The 21,069-nt window shown below is 30.7% G+C and overlaps 1 protein-coding gene across 3 annotated transcripts in view; it reads left to right on the top strand.

Annotated features, from left to right (window-relative positions):
* The first annotated feature begins 961 nt into the window (after nucleotides 1–961).
* LOC148618759 (short transient receptor potential channel 7-like) overlaps nucleotides 962–21,069 on the top strand; it is a 51,976-nt gene continuing 31,868 nt past the window's right edge. For all 3 annotated transcript variants that reach the window (XM_088577941.1, XM_088577943.1, XM_088577940.1), the window contains exon 1: nucleotides 962–1,442. In XM_088577941.1, the coding sequence (XP_088434067.1) occupies nucleotides 1,366–1,442 (77 nt within the window). In that variant the 5' untranslated portion in view covers nucleotides 962–1,365. The remainder of the gene's footprint in view (nucleotides 1,443–21,069) is intronic.

Raw genomic sequence — 21,069 nt, 5'->3', positions numbered from 1 at the left:
CTATATCTATAGTCGAAGAAGCTTAATCTCGTATTAAAAGACGTAACATCGCCTCCACACTTGCCCAATTGTCTACTTCCGTGTCGACAAATTTCGTCACCTACGTCAGAATACTTTTTTAGTCATTCATGGTTCTCTTACATTCTACATAAATAGGGCGTCACTGACGCTCCGTCCATACAAATGTTGACAATGGTTGTTTATTTCAGATTAAAAACAGCGAAAAAGACTTTTTTGTATATTGTAATTTTTAAAAGTAATTAATGTGTAAAAAAAATTAATATGTGCAATAAAAATAAGATATTATAATTGAAGATCGGGTATTATTCTGCTCTATATATATTCCTTTAATTTTCTTTCAAGACATTTTACAGTTTTGTTGTAATTTCATGAAGTTCATTGGCATTACCTTAAATGTTTATCTATCCATCAACCAAGTATAAACTAGCACTGTATATTAATTATCTACACAACAAATACTCTGCATTCTATCCTGAGGATCGTAATATGATTTCCATGAAATGCCAATGAAACAATTCAATAAAAATTTCTCATTGTACATATACTGAATTCTAATGTGTATAATTGGCGTATTTACAATAAAGTAGCAGTATAGAGCTGCGAGTGCCATTTTCGTACAATTACTAAACAGTTAATAAAGAATAATTATTACCCTTATTTGAATACCTCATTTTCTTTGTATCGCTTTTTTTCCACATTTTTTTTTGAAGAAACAACAAGTATCATTGCTACTCGGGGGAAGTAATCATGTTTGTTGTAATGAAAAATGTCATGGTACAAATTTTTGAAATATTTCTTTCTTGAAGAGGCTAATCAAACAGTAAATTTTGATTATGATATTTCAAGAGCATAGTTAAACATTGAAACTATAGTGATGTTTGACGCCAGATGGAGGGACGAGCTATATTGATCAGTAGACCCTCTTTTATGCTACTTAGTGATGATCATACCAATAGCACGTCACAGAAAGGTATTCACTAGTTAATTACACACTGGCTTTATTGGAGGCGATAGTTTCTGATTTTTTGTTTACATTAATTTCTAATATGCGGATAAATTGTGGTAATTTAGGAAATATTTTTAGAGTTTTTGTTGATAACCCGATATACAGCTTTTCTTTCATGTACATCAAAACAGAATAGGAAGTATGTATAACATTTTGCAGGAATTTCAATCTTTCAAAGAATAACTCCATGATTTGCCGATAGACAATACATTTTATATTTAATTGAAATGGATGAATGAGCTAAAAAATGATTTAATAATGATGAACTTTTGTTTGATGTATTATGAACGATGCGTATCTACAGAGTGTTAAGTAACCATGACAGAGTATAGACTGTAATGGTGACAATGTCTTCTCTAAAGGTGAGCCATCACCTGTTGCTGGCCGACATGGAAGATCCTGAAGATTTTAGTTTGTGAGTATTGCCTTAGATTATTATTCTTATATTTTTTTATCATTTTATTTACTTATTTTTTTTTATTTTATTATTTTTAAATTTTTATTTTTATTTTATAATTTTATAATTTTTATTTTTATTTTATTATTTTTATATTTTTATTTTTATTTTATTGTGTTTTTTTTGTGTTTTTTTTTTTTTTTTTTTTGGTGTAATGTTATTTTTTATCATTCGGTGTTATGACGGGTATTTGTTTTATACACAGTTTTGTAATGTTTAGAATCAATTGTGTATTTGCAAGCATTTGAAGGCCGACATACTATGACTGTTGTGTAACATGAATACACTCATCCGTAACAATGAATTTTGAAAAAAAACTTAACCTTAAAAATTGAATGCATTTATGAACTGCAACCAATTACACGTATATCGATATAAACATTTGAAAACAGGATTACTAGCATATAAATCGCCTTGATGAGTGTTAATTAGAAAGTGTTTTCTTTACATTGAAATGCGAAGGTTGAATCATTCGATTACTTGCAAACATAACCTCTATATTATTAAATAGTATGTAATGCAGTGTTTGATAAACTATATTTTTTTTATCTTAACATTACATAAGAATTGAGGTCCAAAGCTTCACATACTTTATAAGCTATTTCTGATGATGTATTACCTTGATTGTGAAACATTTCTTGTTAATACAAACTGAATTGGGATGCATTTGAATTCTCGTTTTACCTTCAATCGAAAACTATGTTAGAAATATATACATTTTGTAATTGATGAAGCAGTTTATAACGAATGCATCTTATACTCAATTCTGCTCACAATCTAATAGAAGATTAAATACGTAAGAGTTGAAATAGTAAGTTTTGATATAAACCTTTAAACTTTATCTGCAAGAGTAGGAATTAATCGTATAGGACTAAGGAAATGTATACACTATACTGTTGCACTGAGTCTCGTTCGTAGATTTTTTGCAAGAAAAGACTTTTATAATTGCTTAAATTAGTCATACGATAGCTATTCTTTGTCATGCTAAATGTGAAGGCAAAAAATAAAAAAAATATTAGTCTTAGGTAAACGAATATATGTGTGTGTGTGTGTGTGTGTGTGTGTGTGTGTGTGTGTGTGTGTGTGTGTGTGTGTGTGTGTGTGTGTGTGTGTGTGTGTGTGTGTGTGTGAACTGTAAAAATGATAAAACCGTCAATGAAAACCTCAGAAATGTTCTGAAGTATTATTGGAGTCACATAACCAATTTCTGAATGATTGTGGCGGAGCACAGTATTGCAATCAATTCCTTCTAAGCAAATATTCACATTTCTGGCAAGGAAAGAAAACAAAAAGCACTAACTATCAAGGATGTTACAAGAGTCTTTTATGTTAACATTTGTCGCATCATTTGATATTTGAAACGGTTTGAAAAGGCATGCGAGATAAGAATATTGCTTCCTTAAACACCTCTTTGCATTAATTTGCATTACAATATTGTAATAATTCGCAGTTATTTGATGGAACTCACAGCAGCTGTCAATATCTTACACGAACGGAACCTTTATCCTCATCGCCGTTGTTGTACAGCTCATTTCATGCATATAGAGGAAGTAGATTACATATTAAAAGGAAGGTCAGGTCACAAAATTTGTAAATTAGCAGTCTTCTTTTTTTTTTTTTTGGTTTGTTTGTTTGTTTGTTTGATTGTTTGTTTGTTTGTTTTTTTTTTTTTGTTTCCCTTTTTATAAGGTGTGTGGTTTTTATATATCTCACACTTAAAGAGTGTGAGAGTCAATACATATTGAGTATTACGATATATTATCTATGTAAAATGTTCGACTTTGTCAACATAATGTACATGTATTAATGAGGTTTGATTTTTCGGTTGCGGCTTTGTTTTGTATCTGCTTCTCTGTTTTCCCTTTCATAGATGCTGAAATGACACATGGCATACAAATATGTTATTGCAGGTACTTTATTCGCTCATATGAAATATCTGAATCGGTAGAATGTTAGTTTATTTATTTTTAAAAAGAAAGAGTCGAGTTCTTTGTGACAGGTGCGACGTTCATAGAACATCAGGATAAGTAACATTTACAAAAATTACCATCCATATCCGCCATTCCTCATTTTCTATATCTATGCCACACACTGCTAGTCATTCACCACAAAGTTACACACAATACATATTCTATTAACTTAAGATTTTATCTTAACTTATTCTTATTGAACACATTGCTAAATCATTTAAAATATTTACGTACGTGCTCCATATTGCACTGTAAACAGTTGATAAAGGACAAACCAATCGAAATCCGGAGATTAAAACAATTCATCAAGATTTTCTATAAATCTTTAGATAAATGACACAAGCAGTGCAGAACTATAAGCTGTTAAGATTCATAGTTCTAGGTCTAATTGTATTGCTTCAAATATTTATCAAAAGGTCATAAGAGCATTTCTACGATCTTCATGAACTTGAAGAACCTACCCATTAATTGAAAAAATACCAAGAGATTGGTTTATCTTGCTATACATTGTACCTATTGTACACGTTAAACTTTTTTCAACATTTTATTTTCCTACCTGCGCCTTATTTAACGTTATTTTTCATGTATACTTTTATTATGGTTATAATGTTTTGAATGTTTCATCTAATCATGTTTTTGGACTTGTCTGGTGTAATATCTGTGAAAGATGTATTAATTTTTAAAAGTACATTAAAAAAAACATTCTACACAACTGTCTCATGCAATGGATAACGAAAAAAAATATATTTACTATATAATGAATAGTGATTGCAACAGTTAAACTTCATAATCCTATTATCTAGGTTCCCTTGATTACTCCTGTACTAATTAAATGTTTAGGAAGAGTTCATTCGTTCAACTATTTTAACTTGAATGTTTAGATAGACAAAACATGTAAGACCGAACGCTTTATTATTCAGCATTTATATATTTTAATCAAAGGAGCAGGTGTGATATGTTTTGGCTGCTTTTGACATTGATATTTGTAAGGAACATAAACAGACCATGATCCTGTGTATATATACTACATTCTCAGCTTTCCAGTAACTTTGATCCAGTAATAACAATAGTGGTATCTATATTCTTCAATACACTGTCTACTGCCTAGCATAGTTCTATATAGTAAAACACTTTCATTTACACTTTTGCTATAGTCAGAGCATCACAGTTTTGAAATCATTAAATGTATTGACAAAAAGACTGATGTAAGTGTAGACCAGTTTGAATAATTATGGTTAAACTTTCTATGGTAGATATTTCATGCACTTGAGGTAGAGAGGGTAGAACAGATCTACCTGTTTAGATACTTAAAATTTGTTGCTTTTGACCCTTTTTGCAAACACTTTAGAGGTTTGTAATACGCGTTCCAGGGTGTTTTTCATTGCTATTCTTGGCATATACATTTACCAATGAATTTGACACGCCAGGTATACATCATCACTACGGATAACTAGTTCTTAGAATTTAATTTCCATGGCTGCAAATATCACAGCTTGTCACGTATGCATTTCCGTGAATTTCATATTAGTTGAAACATTAATAAAATGTCTCAATGAAATGTTCCCTGTTATTTGTCATTAAAACATAGTAGCTATACTGACAACAAGCAGTGTATAACTTCCGAAAAATATTTCATTTTAGCGCTAAAAGTTCATCAAACCTCAATATATTACCACGTAATTATTCATGAAAGTGTTACCTTAAACTATATCGGAAAAATACTATTTGATAGTATGGTTCTTTATGCTAAATAAGAATTAATACGGGAAGTATGTATAATTCATGAGTGTGGTCAGTAATACCGCAGTTGAATGACAGATCAGTGGAGAAATAAAACTGATGTGAAAATGATTTTCATTTCAGGAAGGAGACTTAGTTCACGACACACATTACAATCCAAATCTTATGTATGTTTACCTTGAAATCGAGGAACCAATATCTGTAAAGTATCAGTCGTAAAGACATAACAGGCTTTCTTCCATTTGTCTTATTTAAGGTTCAGCTTAAGTTAATATCTAGGATATTCCTTAATGAAATGTTTTCATACATAGTTTTAATAATACATAAATTGGTGCTGACACATTATTAAATGCATCTTTATATGTATTTTACTCATAAGCATAAGTCAAACTTAGAATAAAATGTTCTATAAATTCTATATAATAATAACAACAGAAGTGACAACATGTATTATGCAGTTTAAGCTAGATGTTATATGTCATGGTCCAGCTAAGTACCAACACTAATAAACATAAGAAAGCAAAATTCCATTCAACTTTGTCACAAATTATTGCAAAGGTGTACTGCACTAGATATCTAGGCTACAGTATGTTTGCATTTTCTAACAAAAATCTGTTCTGGTAAATCTGTACATTTATATTGAAATTTGATGTTTACATATCTGTTGTTAGCAAATGTGGCTGTAGTAACATGTTTTGTGAAGAAAGGGAACATGCACATATATAGAATACTGTATAAAGAAGCATGTTGCAAAATTTTCAGGAACATATTTATTACATTCTTAACATCTTTAATGCAATATTCCTAACAGTTAATGTCCTAGATTTTGACTGACCTTATAGAACCCTATTTCAGTTGGTCGGTCTAAAAAAAGACAGCAAAAATATTGGCAAACCTTTTATTAATAGTTTGTAAATTCCAAAGGCTTATTGGTACACAATACTGACATATTATTTAGAATTCACATATTCCAGCTGAGTTGATATGTTTTTTTCTCTGAGAATAGTATTTGTGGTCAATTTTACATAATAAATAGATTTTTTGCAAGCAATAATGTATCTTAACTCCTAGAATTAACTAGGAGCTCATTAATTTTGTTAGTTACACATATTTTAGAAACCACAATAGTGTAGTATTTGCCATGTTTTAATCCTTATGATATTAGCATTGAGATAAACTGACATCCACCTGATCTAAACACCTGATGTGTTTCTGAATCAATATGGATATAGCTGGTCATATCTGAAGTACGTCCGATAGTTCTATGAGATTACTGTGTTTGCTTATGACTCATTCCAAGTTATATCGAGTAAGCAAAATTGAGTTGTAACAAATAAAAAATTAAAAAAACTATATAATATATAGAATTTTGTCAATTAAAACAAAAGTCTTTTTCCAATATAATGTTTTCCGGGTTTGGGAATTCATAATTTGCAGGTTAAAAGATTGTACGCACTCGATTCCATAAACAACAATATGAAACTGATAAGGCTGTATATTTGTTAATTTCGAAAAGGAGCAGTTGTACATGTCTTCACCTAGACACGATATTAGGATATGTTATCCAAAATAATAACTGGAAAAATACAAAATCATGACACCAACAACCATTGGTATAATTGTACAAAGTGTATGTATCTAGGAAACATATTATTCACCAAGCATAATAAAATAGGATCAATTGATTACTAGGAAAAGTTTTTTCCCATTCTCAGGCTTAAAAGACTTCATATAATTGACCCCTTAATAGCAAATGTAATGAAATATTATTGATTTCGTTTACAAAAGGAAGATACATTATGAAGAAACCCATTTCTCAGTATCCAAACGATTTAAATAACATTACTTGTTCAAATGTAGAATTGAAGAACTAAGAATTATGGCTTACAATTTATCAAACATCGTCGCATCGAGCAATATTTCTTTTTGCAGTCTTAAGCGTAGCCATTTGACTAGCACCCATAAAATACTCACTTGTAAAAGACGGGTACAAATTAATCCTTTAGAACGATATTGCATGGTATCATGCTACTTCAGTATCTAAATTTAATTGTTAGTTTCTTTATCAGTATAAAATCAGAGAGCAAAACGTCTTCTGTGGCAAAGAGTGACTTAAACCAGACTAGTATAATATTTGTGAAGACAAATTGTCTATTGTAAAAGTGATTATGTGGTTACTATTTCTATTTATGACTCAAACTACTGATAAGGTATGGTATTGGCCAAATATTCACACAATCCTGTGAACCCAACCATGTAAGATAAATTCTTTTCCACAACTTTGTATGTATTTAATTCCCAAATAAAAATACTATTGAGTTAAATGATGCCAGACATAGGCCTATGCACCTTTTCGGCAGACTTTCGTAAATCGGTCTTTGTTTTCGTTAGTTTCATTTCTTATAACATTACAAACACATTGGTAAATTTTCAGAAATATTAGATAATAACCAGACTATTCTGTAGGACAGACGTAGTTTTAGAAAGAATAGTAAATTAGGATTCAATAAGATATGAGAACATCATCAAGTCATGTTGAACTTTAGCGAATCTAAAACATATGCCAACTTAAAGGTCGAAATCAGACAAGCGAAATGTTACTATGTATACGGTATCAAAATATCTTTCACATAATTATCTTATTCAACTGTATTCTTTCAAAGAGTTGTGTTTACAAGTAAATATCCTTCTAATGTCATTTGATTTTGTTTATTTTTGTTTTTGCTTTTGTTGTTCTTTTTTGTTTGCTTTTTTGTTTTTGCTCGAACAATATTGACAACAACCCCACATCAACAGACAATCGTATTCTATTACCAATCGATGCAAATAGAACTTTGAAAATTGGAGACGATTCAAGCTATTACCAAGTGCGCTATTCGGGACCGCTTGGAAAAAGCATTCACTATTCAAAATGAAACTTAGTATATAAATTATAGATGCTGTGAATGTACTTTTATTCGTGGGTACTATTTTTTGGATTCGAGATGATTTACTTGTTTGTGGGTTCTTGAATTCATGGTTTAAACAATAAACAAGGGACAAAGACCAGACATGGAAAACAGAAGAACACAACAAAGAACATAAATTAATTAAAATAATACATACAAAGTAACAAAATTAAATGTGCATCTCGGACTAAAAGCTGGAGCATGGACCAGGTGCACCGAGTTTTTTGCTCTTTTACAAACATCCGCCGATTTGTTCATAAAAAGTCAAGTCCGAGTAGACGAAAGAGGAAAGGGAAACTATGACACGTTGAACAAACCAGTTTTCATGGTGCAGATGGATACACAGTAACAATCCACTAGTTCATGATGACAACCATAAAACTTCCGTAGTAATGACTTCAATCTTGTAGCAACATAACCCTGTTCCAGGAGCCTAATTGTAAGAAGTCTAGCGCTATACCAAAAGTCTGTGTTTTATGGCAAGCTCTGACATAATTTATGAGTTGTGATATGAAAACTCCATACGCAGGTGCTGAAGGGATGTTGCCATAGATGAGAGGAAAGTTGACAATTCTGAATGAAAAATCATCACGTTTGTTGTAAAGTTTGGTCAATAGTTTTCCTTTACCATTCATCTCAATGTGAAGGTCAAGATATGAGGCTGACTTCACATGTCTGTAGTATCCCTTATCTCAAGTTCTTTGGGGTATATGCGATGTTTCAAATCCCCGAAACTAGGTTAGTTTAACAATTATACTTCATCTATATAGCGGAAATCGAGATCTAGCCAAACGATGTTTTTTTTTCTTTCGAATCAGATTAACTATGAAGTCAGTCTCATAAGAGCGAAGGAATAGATCAGCAAGAGAGGAGCACAATTTGTTCCCATTGGAATACCGACTGTTTCTTCTTAAAATGCGTCCATTACACCGAACAAATATGTTGTCGATAAAAAATTCCATCATTTTGAAAACATATTTTATATTTAGCAGGTGATTTAAATATACATTATATATAAATATTTATAACATATAAATCAATGAGAAATTTCCATTCCGTTTGATACAAAATTTTGCGGTTTGCCCTACCCACGAAAACTATGAAAATTGCCACCCCACGAACAATATTACTTTCACAGTAAGTTGGTTTTTAGATATAACCGCATATTCATACGTAAATAAAAAAAGATGTATAATAATGAAGTAACAACAAATGCGTAAAACAATAAATTATATATTCTTCCTATACTTGGAATAATAAAACATTGCATAAACATGGAACCGTCCCTTTTGTAAACGATTTCTCTAAATTTATAATAACATAAGAAAACCAATGTCTAAAACTTACAACACGTCTTTGGAACATTCAAGACATTTAGTCAAATACAGATGTTCTACATACAGAAAGATTTGACAATCAGGTTCAATAACAGAACATTAAGCACTATTTGTGGTATTCCCTGAACAATGTCACATGTTACAACTCAACAAAAGAATAGTAAACTTTTGACCTCCAAAACCATATTCTCATATATGCATCTGAAAGATCAATTTATAAGCGACCAAACACAGATGAAACCTAGCGGAAGCATTAACGAGTAACGTTTAAAATGGTTAGCGTTTTAAAATGTATGATTCATAATTTTCCTTTAATATAAAGATCAAAACAGTGAGATACCATTTTTCAAATTCTGTCTGTCAAACACAACATCTCAAATATTTGTTATAATTTTAGAAGAAACTTAAAAAAACAACAATCTTACTTTGACAATTACAGACAGCATCTATAATGATACCGAGACAACAGAAAAATTACTTGGGTTAACACAATTGAAAATCAATAAAAAACTTTAACAGGATTTTGAGCATGTTATTTTCAGAAGGATTACATCTGATTTTACTGCCAATTTCTCTTCTACCATCCAACCAATTAAACGTCGTAATAAAGTGTACGTCGCAGTAGTCCAGTAAACATCACATATTATAGAGTAACTGAAGTGGGTTTAATGATGTTATTCATTTAAAATGTTGATTTTGTTTAATCAGAGTCTCATTTTTCATGCGATTGACGTGTTTCTGTTTGATTAAATCTCAACAGGGTACAAATAGGAGATGCAAATTGGGACGAGGCAGCAAGCATAGAAATGTTAACTTCAGAATTTTATAAACTGATGAGATTTAACATGATAAAGCGATGATTCTTGGTACAAAACTGTAGGCGTCGTTTCACGACGTGCTTCCGATTGAAACTTTAATGCGATAATTAGTTGATTAAAATAATATGTGTTTTGTATAAGTTAATTACATTCATTTGAACACGAATATTTGTTTTACTTAACACATAGGTGTTAAACGTGTCAATTTTTTCACCAAATGAAACGTAATAAATTTAGCGTGAAGTAGAGATACCTGAGTTCAATTGTTTTAGTCATATATGCTAATTTTTCTTTTTTGTTTTTCTATATGTGTTTTTCACTAAATTCAGATGAGTAGTGTTTTGTATTATAACACTTGAGTAATAAATCCATAAGTTTGTTTTGCTTACATCCATGGGAAATTGTAAAAGTTGTTTAAATTGCAATTTGCCTTCGTACAAAGAGAAAGGTCAAGAGTTATGTGTACTTGTTTAGCCGAAATGTATACATGTCATTAAACCAACTGGAATGTAGAACTAGCACGCACCTGCCGATATCCTGGGAGTATAGGTTTGTTGTATAAGATTCATGTTCATAACGTCATTAAAACGGCACATGTCTGATTATTGATCAAAGACTCAAGGATTACATCATTAGGCAGATAAAAATGAAAGGAATTTACATTTCATATTTGACCTTTATATCTTGTACCACTTAAAAGGTCAAGTTTTGATATCTCAATAGAAATTATTCAGCCTTTTTGAACTCATACAAAATGGGAGTTCCATTTGTATACGATTAGACTTGGTGGATACTGTGAATACTGTACTTTTATTCGTGGATACCAATTTTTGTGGATTCGGGATAATTCACTTGTTTGTAGGTTCTTGGATTCATGGTATAAAAATATTCAATTTAAAAATCAATGAGGAATTTACATTTTGCCAGAAACCAAATTTCGCGGTTTGCCTTTCCCACTAAAACCGCGAAAATTGCCATCCCACGATCAATAAAACTTTTTACAGTAAATATCTTTTAAAGACCAAGAAATCAGATTATCAGGCAATAATGTACTGAATATAACTACAATTAGCGTGCGCATAGTCCACAAATGAGTACTTCTTCCTTTGTGACTCCTTCTACCCTAAACAGTTTGTTTCTAGAATTTGTATATATTATTGCAAAATTTGTCCAAAGCACAAGAAAAGATGCAAAAAGCATTTTATTTCTATATGTTCTCTAGATACAAAATGACTACTTAATTTTAGTCAAAGTCGTTGTGCCAAAAACCATAAGGATAAGAAATTCTAATAAACAAGCAATCTACAAATGAAGGGTAATAACAAATTAAAAAAATGATAAAACTAGGCAGTAGTTAAAAGGAATAATCCAAGGAAAAGTCTGTATACATGGCAATATCAGGGTGAACCCTGGAAAGTTTGAAACCACTGCAATGGTTCCATACAATTGCCGCCGGTCAAAATCGTAAAAATGAAGTCAAAACAGTATAGAAGATATGAACAATAAATAAGTGAAAAAAAGAACTTAATACTATAAAAACTATGTAAATCCAAGTCACGAGTTTCAAAATTTTTTAAACTTTTTCGGGAAGGTGCATCATGTTCAAGTGTAAAACAAATAATTTATTTTTGGTTGTGGGCATTGTGAACATCAATCAACTATTATCTGTTTGTCAAAAACCTAATTTTTTCAATAAGATGTTGATATCAGTAATTAAACTTTTTAGGCAGAGTATAAGACGTATTTGCTTATAATTTTGGTCCAAAAGCCTGTCTCACGGGCAATGGTGGCGTATTAATCATCCATTCGAACTCTGACATACCTAAGCATCTAAGCACCTGCTAAATATATACACCATTTGGTAGGAAAGCTTATATAATATTTTATGTTGAAGTAGAAAAAAATGTTCTCACTATCGCGAAAATGATAATATTTTTCAGCAGTTGCCGGAGTTTTTTTTTTTAAATATGTGAAAGTCCAAATTGTTAAGTAATTGGGGAAATATTGAAACCCATTTTTTTTGTCCATGTCTGAGTAAAACATTTTTTTCTGCTCAAATCGGGAATATTCTTTTTCAACATAATCCCTCCCCCCACTTTCCTCAGTATAAAAATGTCGGTGCCTTATGAAAACGTGAAAGATACAAGAGTGACGTTCAAAATTAGGGAAAAGACTACAATTGAATAGACGGACAGACTTGATTATAATTCATTGCCACTATGGCATAATGATATGAAGTTACCCAATCCAAAGACTGGACGGGCAGACGATAAACAAGGAACCATTTACAAATAATATTATTTGACATTTCGTCAATGTAACATCAAAATCATCATATAAACCTTGAATATTTTAGATAGGTGCAATATGTACTTATTTCATGTCGAAAATTAGGTCAAATCAAGATGAGTTCTTCCACGAATTAAGGTTTTATTTAAGTATTAGACAATCACCAAACATATGGAGTGTATCGATTATCAGTTAGTATGGATCTTAATATATTATGAAATATAAATATAAAACATTTGCTAAATATTGATTCTTTGATATTTCTCTGCTTCTTGTTATACAATTTTCTTTTTAATGGCTTTTTTTAATTCTTAATGGCAAAGTCAAACACAAAAACTGAATGTATGACGTATTAATGAGCTTCTATTTACTTAAATAAAAAAATATGTAGTAATAAAAACTAAAAAATTACCTCTATTTTGATTAAGAAAAACCGTGGACATCTAAAAAGCTGACATACTGTAAAAGGTCAGGCACAATTGGAAACAAGCAACTCAACAAGACGCAACCAAAAATATATTTTAACCAAAGTACTATTTTCATATGTAAATATGTTATAATGAAGGTACAAAAGATGAAAATCTTTCGGCAAAAAGAAAGCCTGGATCACCAAAATTACGACACAGGAAAAAAACGCGCAAATCAAAACGAATTACGGAAAGCTTATTAGGGCCATCCTTTTTTATTTTTTTCCCAAAATGTCGTCTTTTAATCTTGGAATCATCAACATTAGGCTTGGAAGTATCAATTTTAATTTTGGAATTATCAACATTAATCTTGGAACTTTCAATTAGTGTCGAAGGAATGAGTGTCGGACTTATGAGTATCGAACCAATGAGCGTCGGACTTATGATGTTATCTGGGTTTCCAGTACTATATAATTATGCAAAGGTTTCCGTTATCACTGGATAACTGATTATCATGACGATTCAACCATACCTTCATATTCAGGGGTGGATCCAGGATTGTAATGGGAGGAACAATTGACCGGGGGAGGGGGTTGTCCTTGATCTAGTAATAGAAAGAATAGGCAAAAAATCATAAATCGCCCGTAAAAATATTGATAACTTAAAACATATTAAAATATGCGTGCCATTGGGTAATTCTGCTTTAAAAAGAAATGAAGTATGATTACCGGCAAAACTTTTTCGCGCTTGTTTTCGTCGTGAAGATGTTGATGAGATTAATAGTTTTATCATGACGAGTTTGATTTTTGTTCCGGTTTGATGATGTTATGGGTAACATCGATAGTCCGACACTCATTGGTCCGACGCTCATTTGAAATTCCAAGATAATTGTTGATAATTCCAAGTTTAAAGCTGGAAATTCCAAGGTTAAAGTTGATAATTCCAAGATTAAAGTTGGAATTTTCCAGTTTAATGTTGATAATTTCAAGATTAAAGTCGACAATTTGAAAAGTAGTAATAAAAAAGAGGGCCCTTATACGTTTCTGTATAAATACTTGTTTAAGTGCTCCGGAAGGGTTTGAAGTTCTGGCATGGCATCCACTATGTTGCTCGTTGTAGGTTATATCTGACGATTAAACTTGATCTTTTCAAGACACCACAAATTTAGCTTTTGCTTAATGTGTAGTATTTGCAATTAAATGTCATTGAAACACTTAATTGATGTCCACTTATCAATCAAAACATAAACCTTTTATTTTTGGCGCATACATTAAATATAGATCAACACAAAACAAAAAAGAGACAGATTCTTATCAACAGAATTTCGACCACAATTTGAACTTGTAACATATGAAATATAAAGTGAGTACGTAATGTATTGGAATTTTGTAACAATGTTTTTTTTCTTTTTTTTTTTTCTTTTTTTCTTTTTTTGTGTTTTTTTGTTTTGTTTTGTTTTGTTTTGTTTTTTTTTTGCACTACGCTAAAATTTCAACAAATAATAACGCTGCGTTTGTAATCTAGAATTAAAAATATCTTAAAGATCAAATCAATTAAACCAATAACACATATCTAATATAACACACCAATAAATCACCAATATCAATATTTCCAAGAGTCTTGTGCCGGCAAATCATTTATATTACCAATGGAATTGTGATATAAACCGCCAGCAATGGAGCACTTAACAGTCTTGTAACAAACTCCTCTAATTAGATTAGATTGAAATAGGAGATCATAGCGGGACAACAGTAATCAAATCAGTTTTTCCCGTTATGTAAGCCATAAAAGGAAAGGCTAGTATAATAGTACAAAGCACTGAAATAGCTATAAGGAAAAACAGTATCCAGGTTCTGTAGTTGCAACAAAATACTTAGAATTAAATATTTATTTTTGGAATGTTTCCTTGAGACGATATTACTTTACGCAGCAGGATTTCATATGCAATGTGATGCTTATTTTGTACCATGTCAATGTATACTTGTTTTTGAAGAAAATGAGTGCTTACAAACAAAATTCTAAACAAAGAATATATTTGTTTCCTGTTAAGTCTATTGAATCATTATAACAATAGATTTCTTCACCGTGACATTTTACGGGCAACTAGATGTTTTCTTCTAGAAAAGCAGTGGAACCTTACTTTAGCGGTGCACCTGTGGTCCTATACACAGTTTTAAGTAGAATTTCAGTCGCTCATTTACTTTTGTTTCTTTGAATGTGTTAGTTTTGGTTATTTCATGTTCTTTCTCGTGTGTATCAGTTTCCCCTGTCTAGTCATTATCCTTGGTATATATTAGCGAGCGCCGCGAAGCGGTGTGAGATCTACGGTTATTACGTTTACTTTCTAAATTTCCTTAAGGTTCCCCAATTTACTAAAGAAAAAAAGTCATGTCCCGGAAGTAACAAAAAGTGACTGTCCTTACGGAGAAAATGCATCATTTCCTTTAATCAAACAAATAAAAAAATATAGGTTAAGATTACGCTTCAGTAAAAATAGATTCATCGTTTCTGATAGTTTTCAAATCTTTTTTTATAATTTGTTTTACTTATTTAAAGAAGTGAATGTTATGTTTATAAAAAACTTCGGGAAATACGTGGATGTACATACGTGTATCTCCGCTTTTCCACTGTTGCTGTTGTCAAGAACCTAACCCGCCTTGGAAAAATATATAACTCCGATTGTTTTATCCAAATCGAAGCATAGCTTTTCTAAGATAGGAAAGGCAATCATTTTTTTTGTTTGGAATTTGCAACTGTCGTTTGAATTTTGTTTACGTCACATGATATTTGTAAAATATTCCGTGGAGAACTGCAATATTTCCGGTATCTGTACAGATTGATCTGACAGGCCAAAACTGAAATGGATGTTGCTAGAGATGCCCTTTAAGTTTAAAAAAATGTAAAGTATTGCGAAGTGCTATAAAGTTATTGGTCATTTTGAGAGCGTGGGGAAAGGGGGTATGGGGTAGAATTTTGGGGAAAAAATTGTTCAAGTTATTCATTTATTGAATCCCCCCGTTCTCCAACAGGACAGATTTTCAAATAGAAATATTGATTTTTGCTTGCTGGTTAAATATAAATAAAAATATTGCACTTGCCAAGCAAACTTTCTCATCCGGGTCGACCCCCTCCTCGTTGTTATGTCCATTATGATTTTAAAGTCTCGCACAGACGGCACATGTGCTGTAAAGCTCATGGTGCTCGCTGATTTAGGCAATGCTTGTCCCATATTATTTAGATTTCTTATTACTCTTTTAATCATTCAGTAAGATATATTTATTCCTTTGCTTTTTAAAAAAAATTTAATTGTTAACCTTCATTTATGCGCCTAGAACCAAATTAACTTGTGCAGAAAGCTCGTTTTGACTTCTACCAAACGGGGTAGGGTTCAAATATATAGCTACAGGATGAAAAGATCGAATTGCCAAATTGTCATTTTCTGCACCATCACAACAAAATTCATTGACATCTTTGCTTTACAGCGATAAAACGACTAAGAGCATCGTTGCTCGTCAGTTAAAATAGACAAATACAAAGCAAACAAGAAATGTAATATATTAATATTTCAGTCACTATAAAATATATTGATATCCGATATTTAGATCTTAGTCAATACTTCCCCGCTATATCGATTGATAGCAATATAATCAATGGGGTTCACAATTTAAAAACACGAGTCAATTGTAACAACCAGGGTCACTTTTGACAATGTGAAAGTAAATGGTGATCAACAAGGTTTGATTTAAGTTAACAATGAAATTGAACAATCGGGGCTTTTTGCATAAAGGAATTTATTTCTCAAACAATTCTGAATTTTGGTTTGATTTTTACCTTCTCCTATAATATATAGTCAGCCAACCAGCTGTATATCATATACTTTAGATTTACATGTATGAAAATTCAAAGGCATTTTAGGTGTTAGTATTAGGAAGAGAGTGGGAAACATCATTTTGAATCTTTACTAATATAACGAAATAATCAAACGTATCGGTTGTTCAACTTTCAATAAGTGGTTTTTAAATAATGAAAATTATATCATGTATCTTCAAGAGGTGTTGCGTAATTTGAGTAAATGGTCTGTAAAATGAGTATACTTTAATTTGATCTAAGCAACAGGTGAAGATGATTCATAGAACTACCTTTACGTTATCTTAGATCTATTTAGAAGATGGCTTTAGTGAATATTATATTATCCGTCCAGTCGTTTGTAAGCAATTCTTTCAGTCAAATATTCCATTCGCCCGATTTTTAATTTTTTTTTCAATGGATGGATTGATTTCAAATTTTGTATGGTGCTTTTCATTAATAGGACATAAGCGATTTTGGCAGCTGTCCTATATATACTTTCTGTTTTGTGTGGTATATCTAGCAACTTCATGTTAATCAAGTTTTCAAGTTTCAAAAACATGTGTTACGTGTAACAGTATTTTCTAAGTTCTATTAAATTCCATCGTGACTACAATTGATATAATACAAAGCATCTCGTATTCCATCTAGCATGCCATTTAAATTTTGGTTCAAAGTTTAGTGATTTGTTTCTTTTACTTCACTTAAAATAAACGTTTCGAACATTTCGTAGATTTGATTCAATACTACAAAATGAATTGTCGACAATGTATATTAGGCTACTAATCGTTTTAAAATGAATATGGTTCTACCAGATATATTTCTTGTTCAATAAAAAGGCAAATTTTTCAATAATCTATTGAATTAACTAACCCGAATAAAATTGCATACTAAACCTTTGATTATGCTTGCAATACGGAGGAACATAATGCATCTCAATTAAGCATTTATTTTTATTACATGTACAGTGAAACCTGTCTAAACCGACCTCATTTGAACCTAAACATATATTCAGTTTAGACAAGTATAACAAGAATAGGTATAGCGAATAAAGTGTTTGGTCTTTCAAGGTTCCAAATACATTTAAATTGATAAAGCGGGACTTTTAAAAAGTGTTTGATTTAGAGAGGGTTTTGGATTACTCATGGTTCGATTTACAAAGGTTCCACTGTATTTGTAAATAATTGTACTGAAATTTTAAGGTTCATTCTAATGTAGCTACATTAAAGACACGGTCAATACATGGAATTTAGTTTCGTTTTGATTATTATGTCAATTTACTTTATTTCACTTAAAATTGTACAATCACTTCGATAACAAAATTACATGAGATGACAACAAGGATTGCATTTACAGTAAATAACTTAACCATCTATTTGTTTTCATGTGATAGATTTAGTTGAAATAGAGCAAATGAAAAGGTCTGGTTTCGACAATTAAAAAAGAAATTTACAATTTTGTTATTGAACTTTGTGATGTCGATATTCTTTTTTCTATCGTAATAAATGTGAAAGAATAACCAGTATGAAATTACAAGTTGTCAAATAAATCCAGAAATCCCATTTATGCTTTAACACTATATACTGTTACAAATGAATACTGAAAGTGACATTTATTTCCTTTACAAATGTCCTTTAAAAAAAAACAAAGCGTGGCCTTGGCTAACCTAATACAAATAAAGTGCACTCAAACTTACTACGTATTGATTTCTTTAAGTATGCATATTTTGTAGTATTCTTGAATTGCTTTGTTACAAGAAAGTTATTTATTACCCCTTTATCTGTTTATCTCATCATAATTTTGTTATGTAATCATATCGGCAAGTTTCTAACCAGAATATAAATAAAGAAAAATAGATAATTATTTTCAGTAGTATATCAATAGCAGAATTTCTGCTATTTAATAATCCCACGATTGTATTTTGTGACGAACTATATCATTAATAAACAAAAATGGCATTATAACCTCCCGAGGAGGAAAAAATAGTTGTACGTTTTTATTGACGTAAACCACCTAAAATAAAAAGTAATGCAAAACACACAAGTAGTTTTCTGTCACTTAATAGAAGAGAATACAATGTAAAACAAAGGAACATTATATCAGTGCAAATAATGTGATTGACCAGAATGGGCGTGGTCCGTCGCATGTTGACTGGCCTAAAGCATTGAAAAACTTCAACATTATATATCCTTAATATATTTATTTAGTTGAGATGCAAAGCTATACAGCTTACTGTTTCTTTAAATTCACAATTCTTTAAATTCACAATTGAGTTAAACTAACAATCATCGAAAATAAAATGAACAGATCAAGCAGATATATCAGCAACACATTCTTGAATTACCACAAGTGTAAATAGAAAGATCACATACAAATTATGGATTTAAAATATTAAAGAATCGCCCATTATTATTTTAAAATTATTGTTTCACATCTTTATGTTTCGTTTAGTACAATTTTTGACATAATTAAAACACAAATTATATATTTTGTGAAGTAAATAACACGCATGATATATTTTATCGGTCAGCATTCTGTACTATAATGTACCACGTATAGGTAATATTCTAAATAGCTAATGTATATTCTCAATCCACGTAGTTAGAATTTGTATTTGCTAAATTGAAAGTTAGAAAGTCAAAATTTAGGCAATAACACTTCTGTAAGTTTGAGTTATCCTTCTTTCGTCTAGTTTCAGCACAGAAATTTCTAATTATCAAACTGTCAGTCTGGCAATCCTCTTTATTGACATATAATGATTATTAACAAACCAATTGTAGACAAATCATCGTATATCTTCACAGACCAGAACATATATACAAGCAATACTGATACATCATTCTGTTCAATCTGTTGACCATGTATCATCATTACTCTATTGATACTTCTGGTTATCTCGGGTTGCATCATTACCCTATTGATATTTTGTTTTCTGGTTTTATGTCTTTTTTATTTTTCAAGTCACCACTGACACTAGGCAGAAAGTAGTGTCATGAATGCTATTCTTACACGTCTAGACTGTCGTCATGCTTTGCATTGACTTTAATCTTTTGAGAAAAAAAATTAGCCAATCATGTAAAACATCAGTTTGAAACAAAGCAAAAGCTCAAAACACTGAGAAACATATCATACAAAAAGACAATTACCAATATCCAAAGACAAAACTATTACATGTAGTATTCAAGATGTTATATTTGGCTATGATTTTATATGGCTATGGTATAAACATTTCATACATATTGCTATTACTATTCCCAAAGTATACCAAGGTTGTTTCTGGTCTTCGAACAAAAAATGATTATAACACACCGAGTTATTCTGTTTTTTCGAGGTAGAAAAATGAAAAGAAAGTTGTGAATTTGAACTAATAGAAAAATATGCAACTATTTTGATTTGATGTTTCATGATATCACAGAAAGTTTGAGGTATTAATTAACTTCTTTTCGATTTACTACAACTTTTAATGGTGATATGATTTACGAATTGATCATTGAACATCTGAAGGTATGTATTTATCTGCGTTGCCCATATGTCGGACCAATCTGAACTAATACAACTTGATGGTTATTATAGCAATAAACTAGAATAGTAATATTCTGTCCTTCATCCAGATTCTAGTTTACAACGACGCTTTTATCTTTATGAATTCCCATTTCATTGTTTTATTTTATTATCATTTTGGTTAATAAGAATTATAACTAAACATGAATGAAAATAGAGAATGTGTAATTAATGGTCAGAATTAATACCATGGTTACTCTTCAATATCAGTTTCCCCTTATAGTAATGTGGTCAACACAAATCTATCTCATCCTTTCCCCATAAAATAACAATTATTAATACTTTCAATTAATTCTGGAATGTCTCTGAATAAAGAATGCGCAACAATGTATTAAAATAGTGACTAAGTTGTCATTATCTCAGTTAAAAACATGAACCCCAGTCTAGATTCACCATGTACGGTCTGTGGATTTGGAAATGAATGTTACCTATCAAGGTAAAATTTCTTCTGTATTGTCTTACAATTGTTCTCTCTCTATATTTCATTTGATTTTACAGTTTCTGTATTGAGATTATAACTTAATAACTATTACAAGCAACTTTCATCATTATATGACATTATTATTCCTTAATTCATTTTTTTTTCTGTGGTATAAATATTGTCATCACAATATTACTTTCAACCTTTAATTCGTATAATCTTGTTATTCTTGTTATTTTACCTCTAAT

This window comes from Perna viridis, chromosome 4 (genome assembly GCF_037379345.1).
Source record: "Perna viridis isolate PV_CMFRI_1.1 ecotype Kerala chromosome 4, ASM3737934v1, whole genome shotgun sequence".
NCBI classification, from domain to species: Eukaryota; Metazoa; Mollusca; class Bivalvia; order Mytilida; family Mytilidae; genus Perna; species Perna viridis.
Note: the sequence above shows the minus strand (reverse complement) of the source record. Positions and strands in the feature narration are given on the sequence as shown.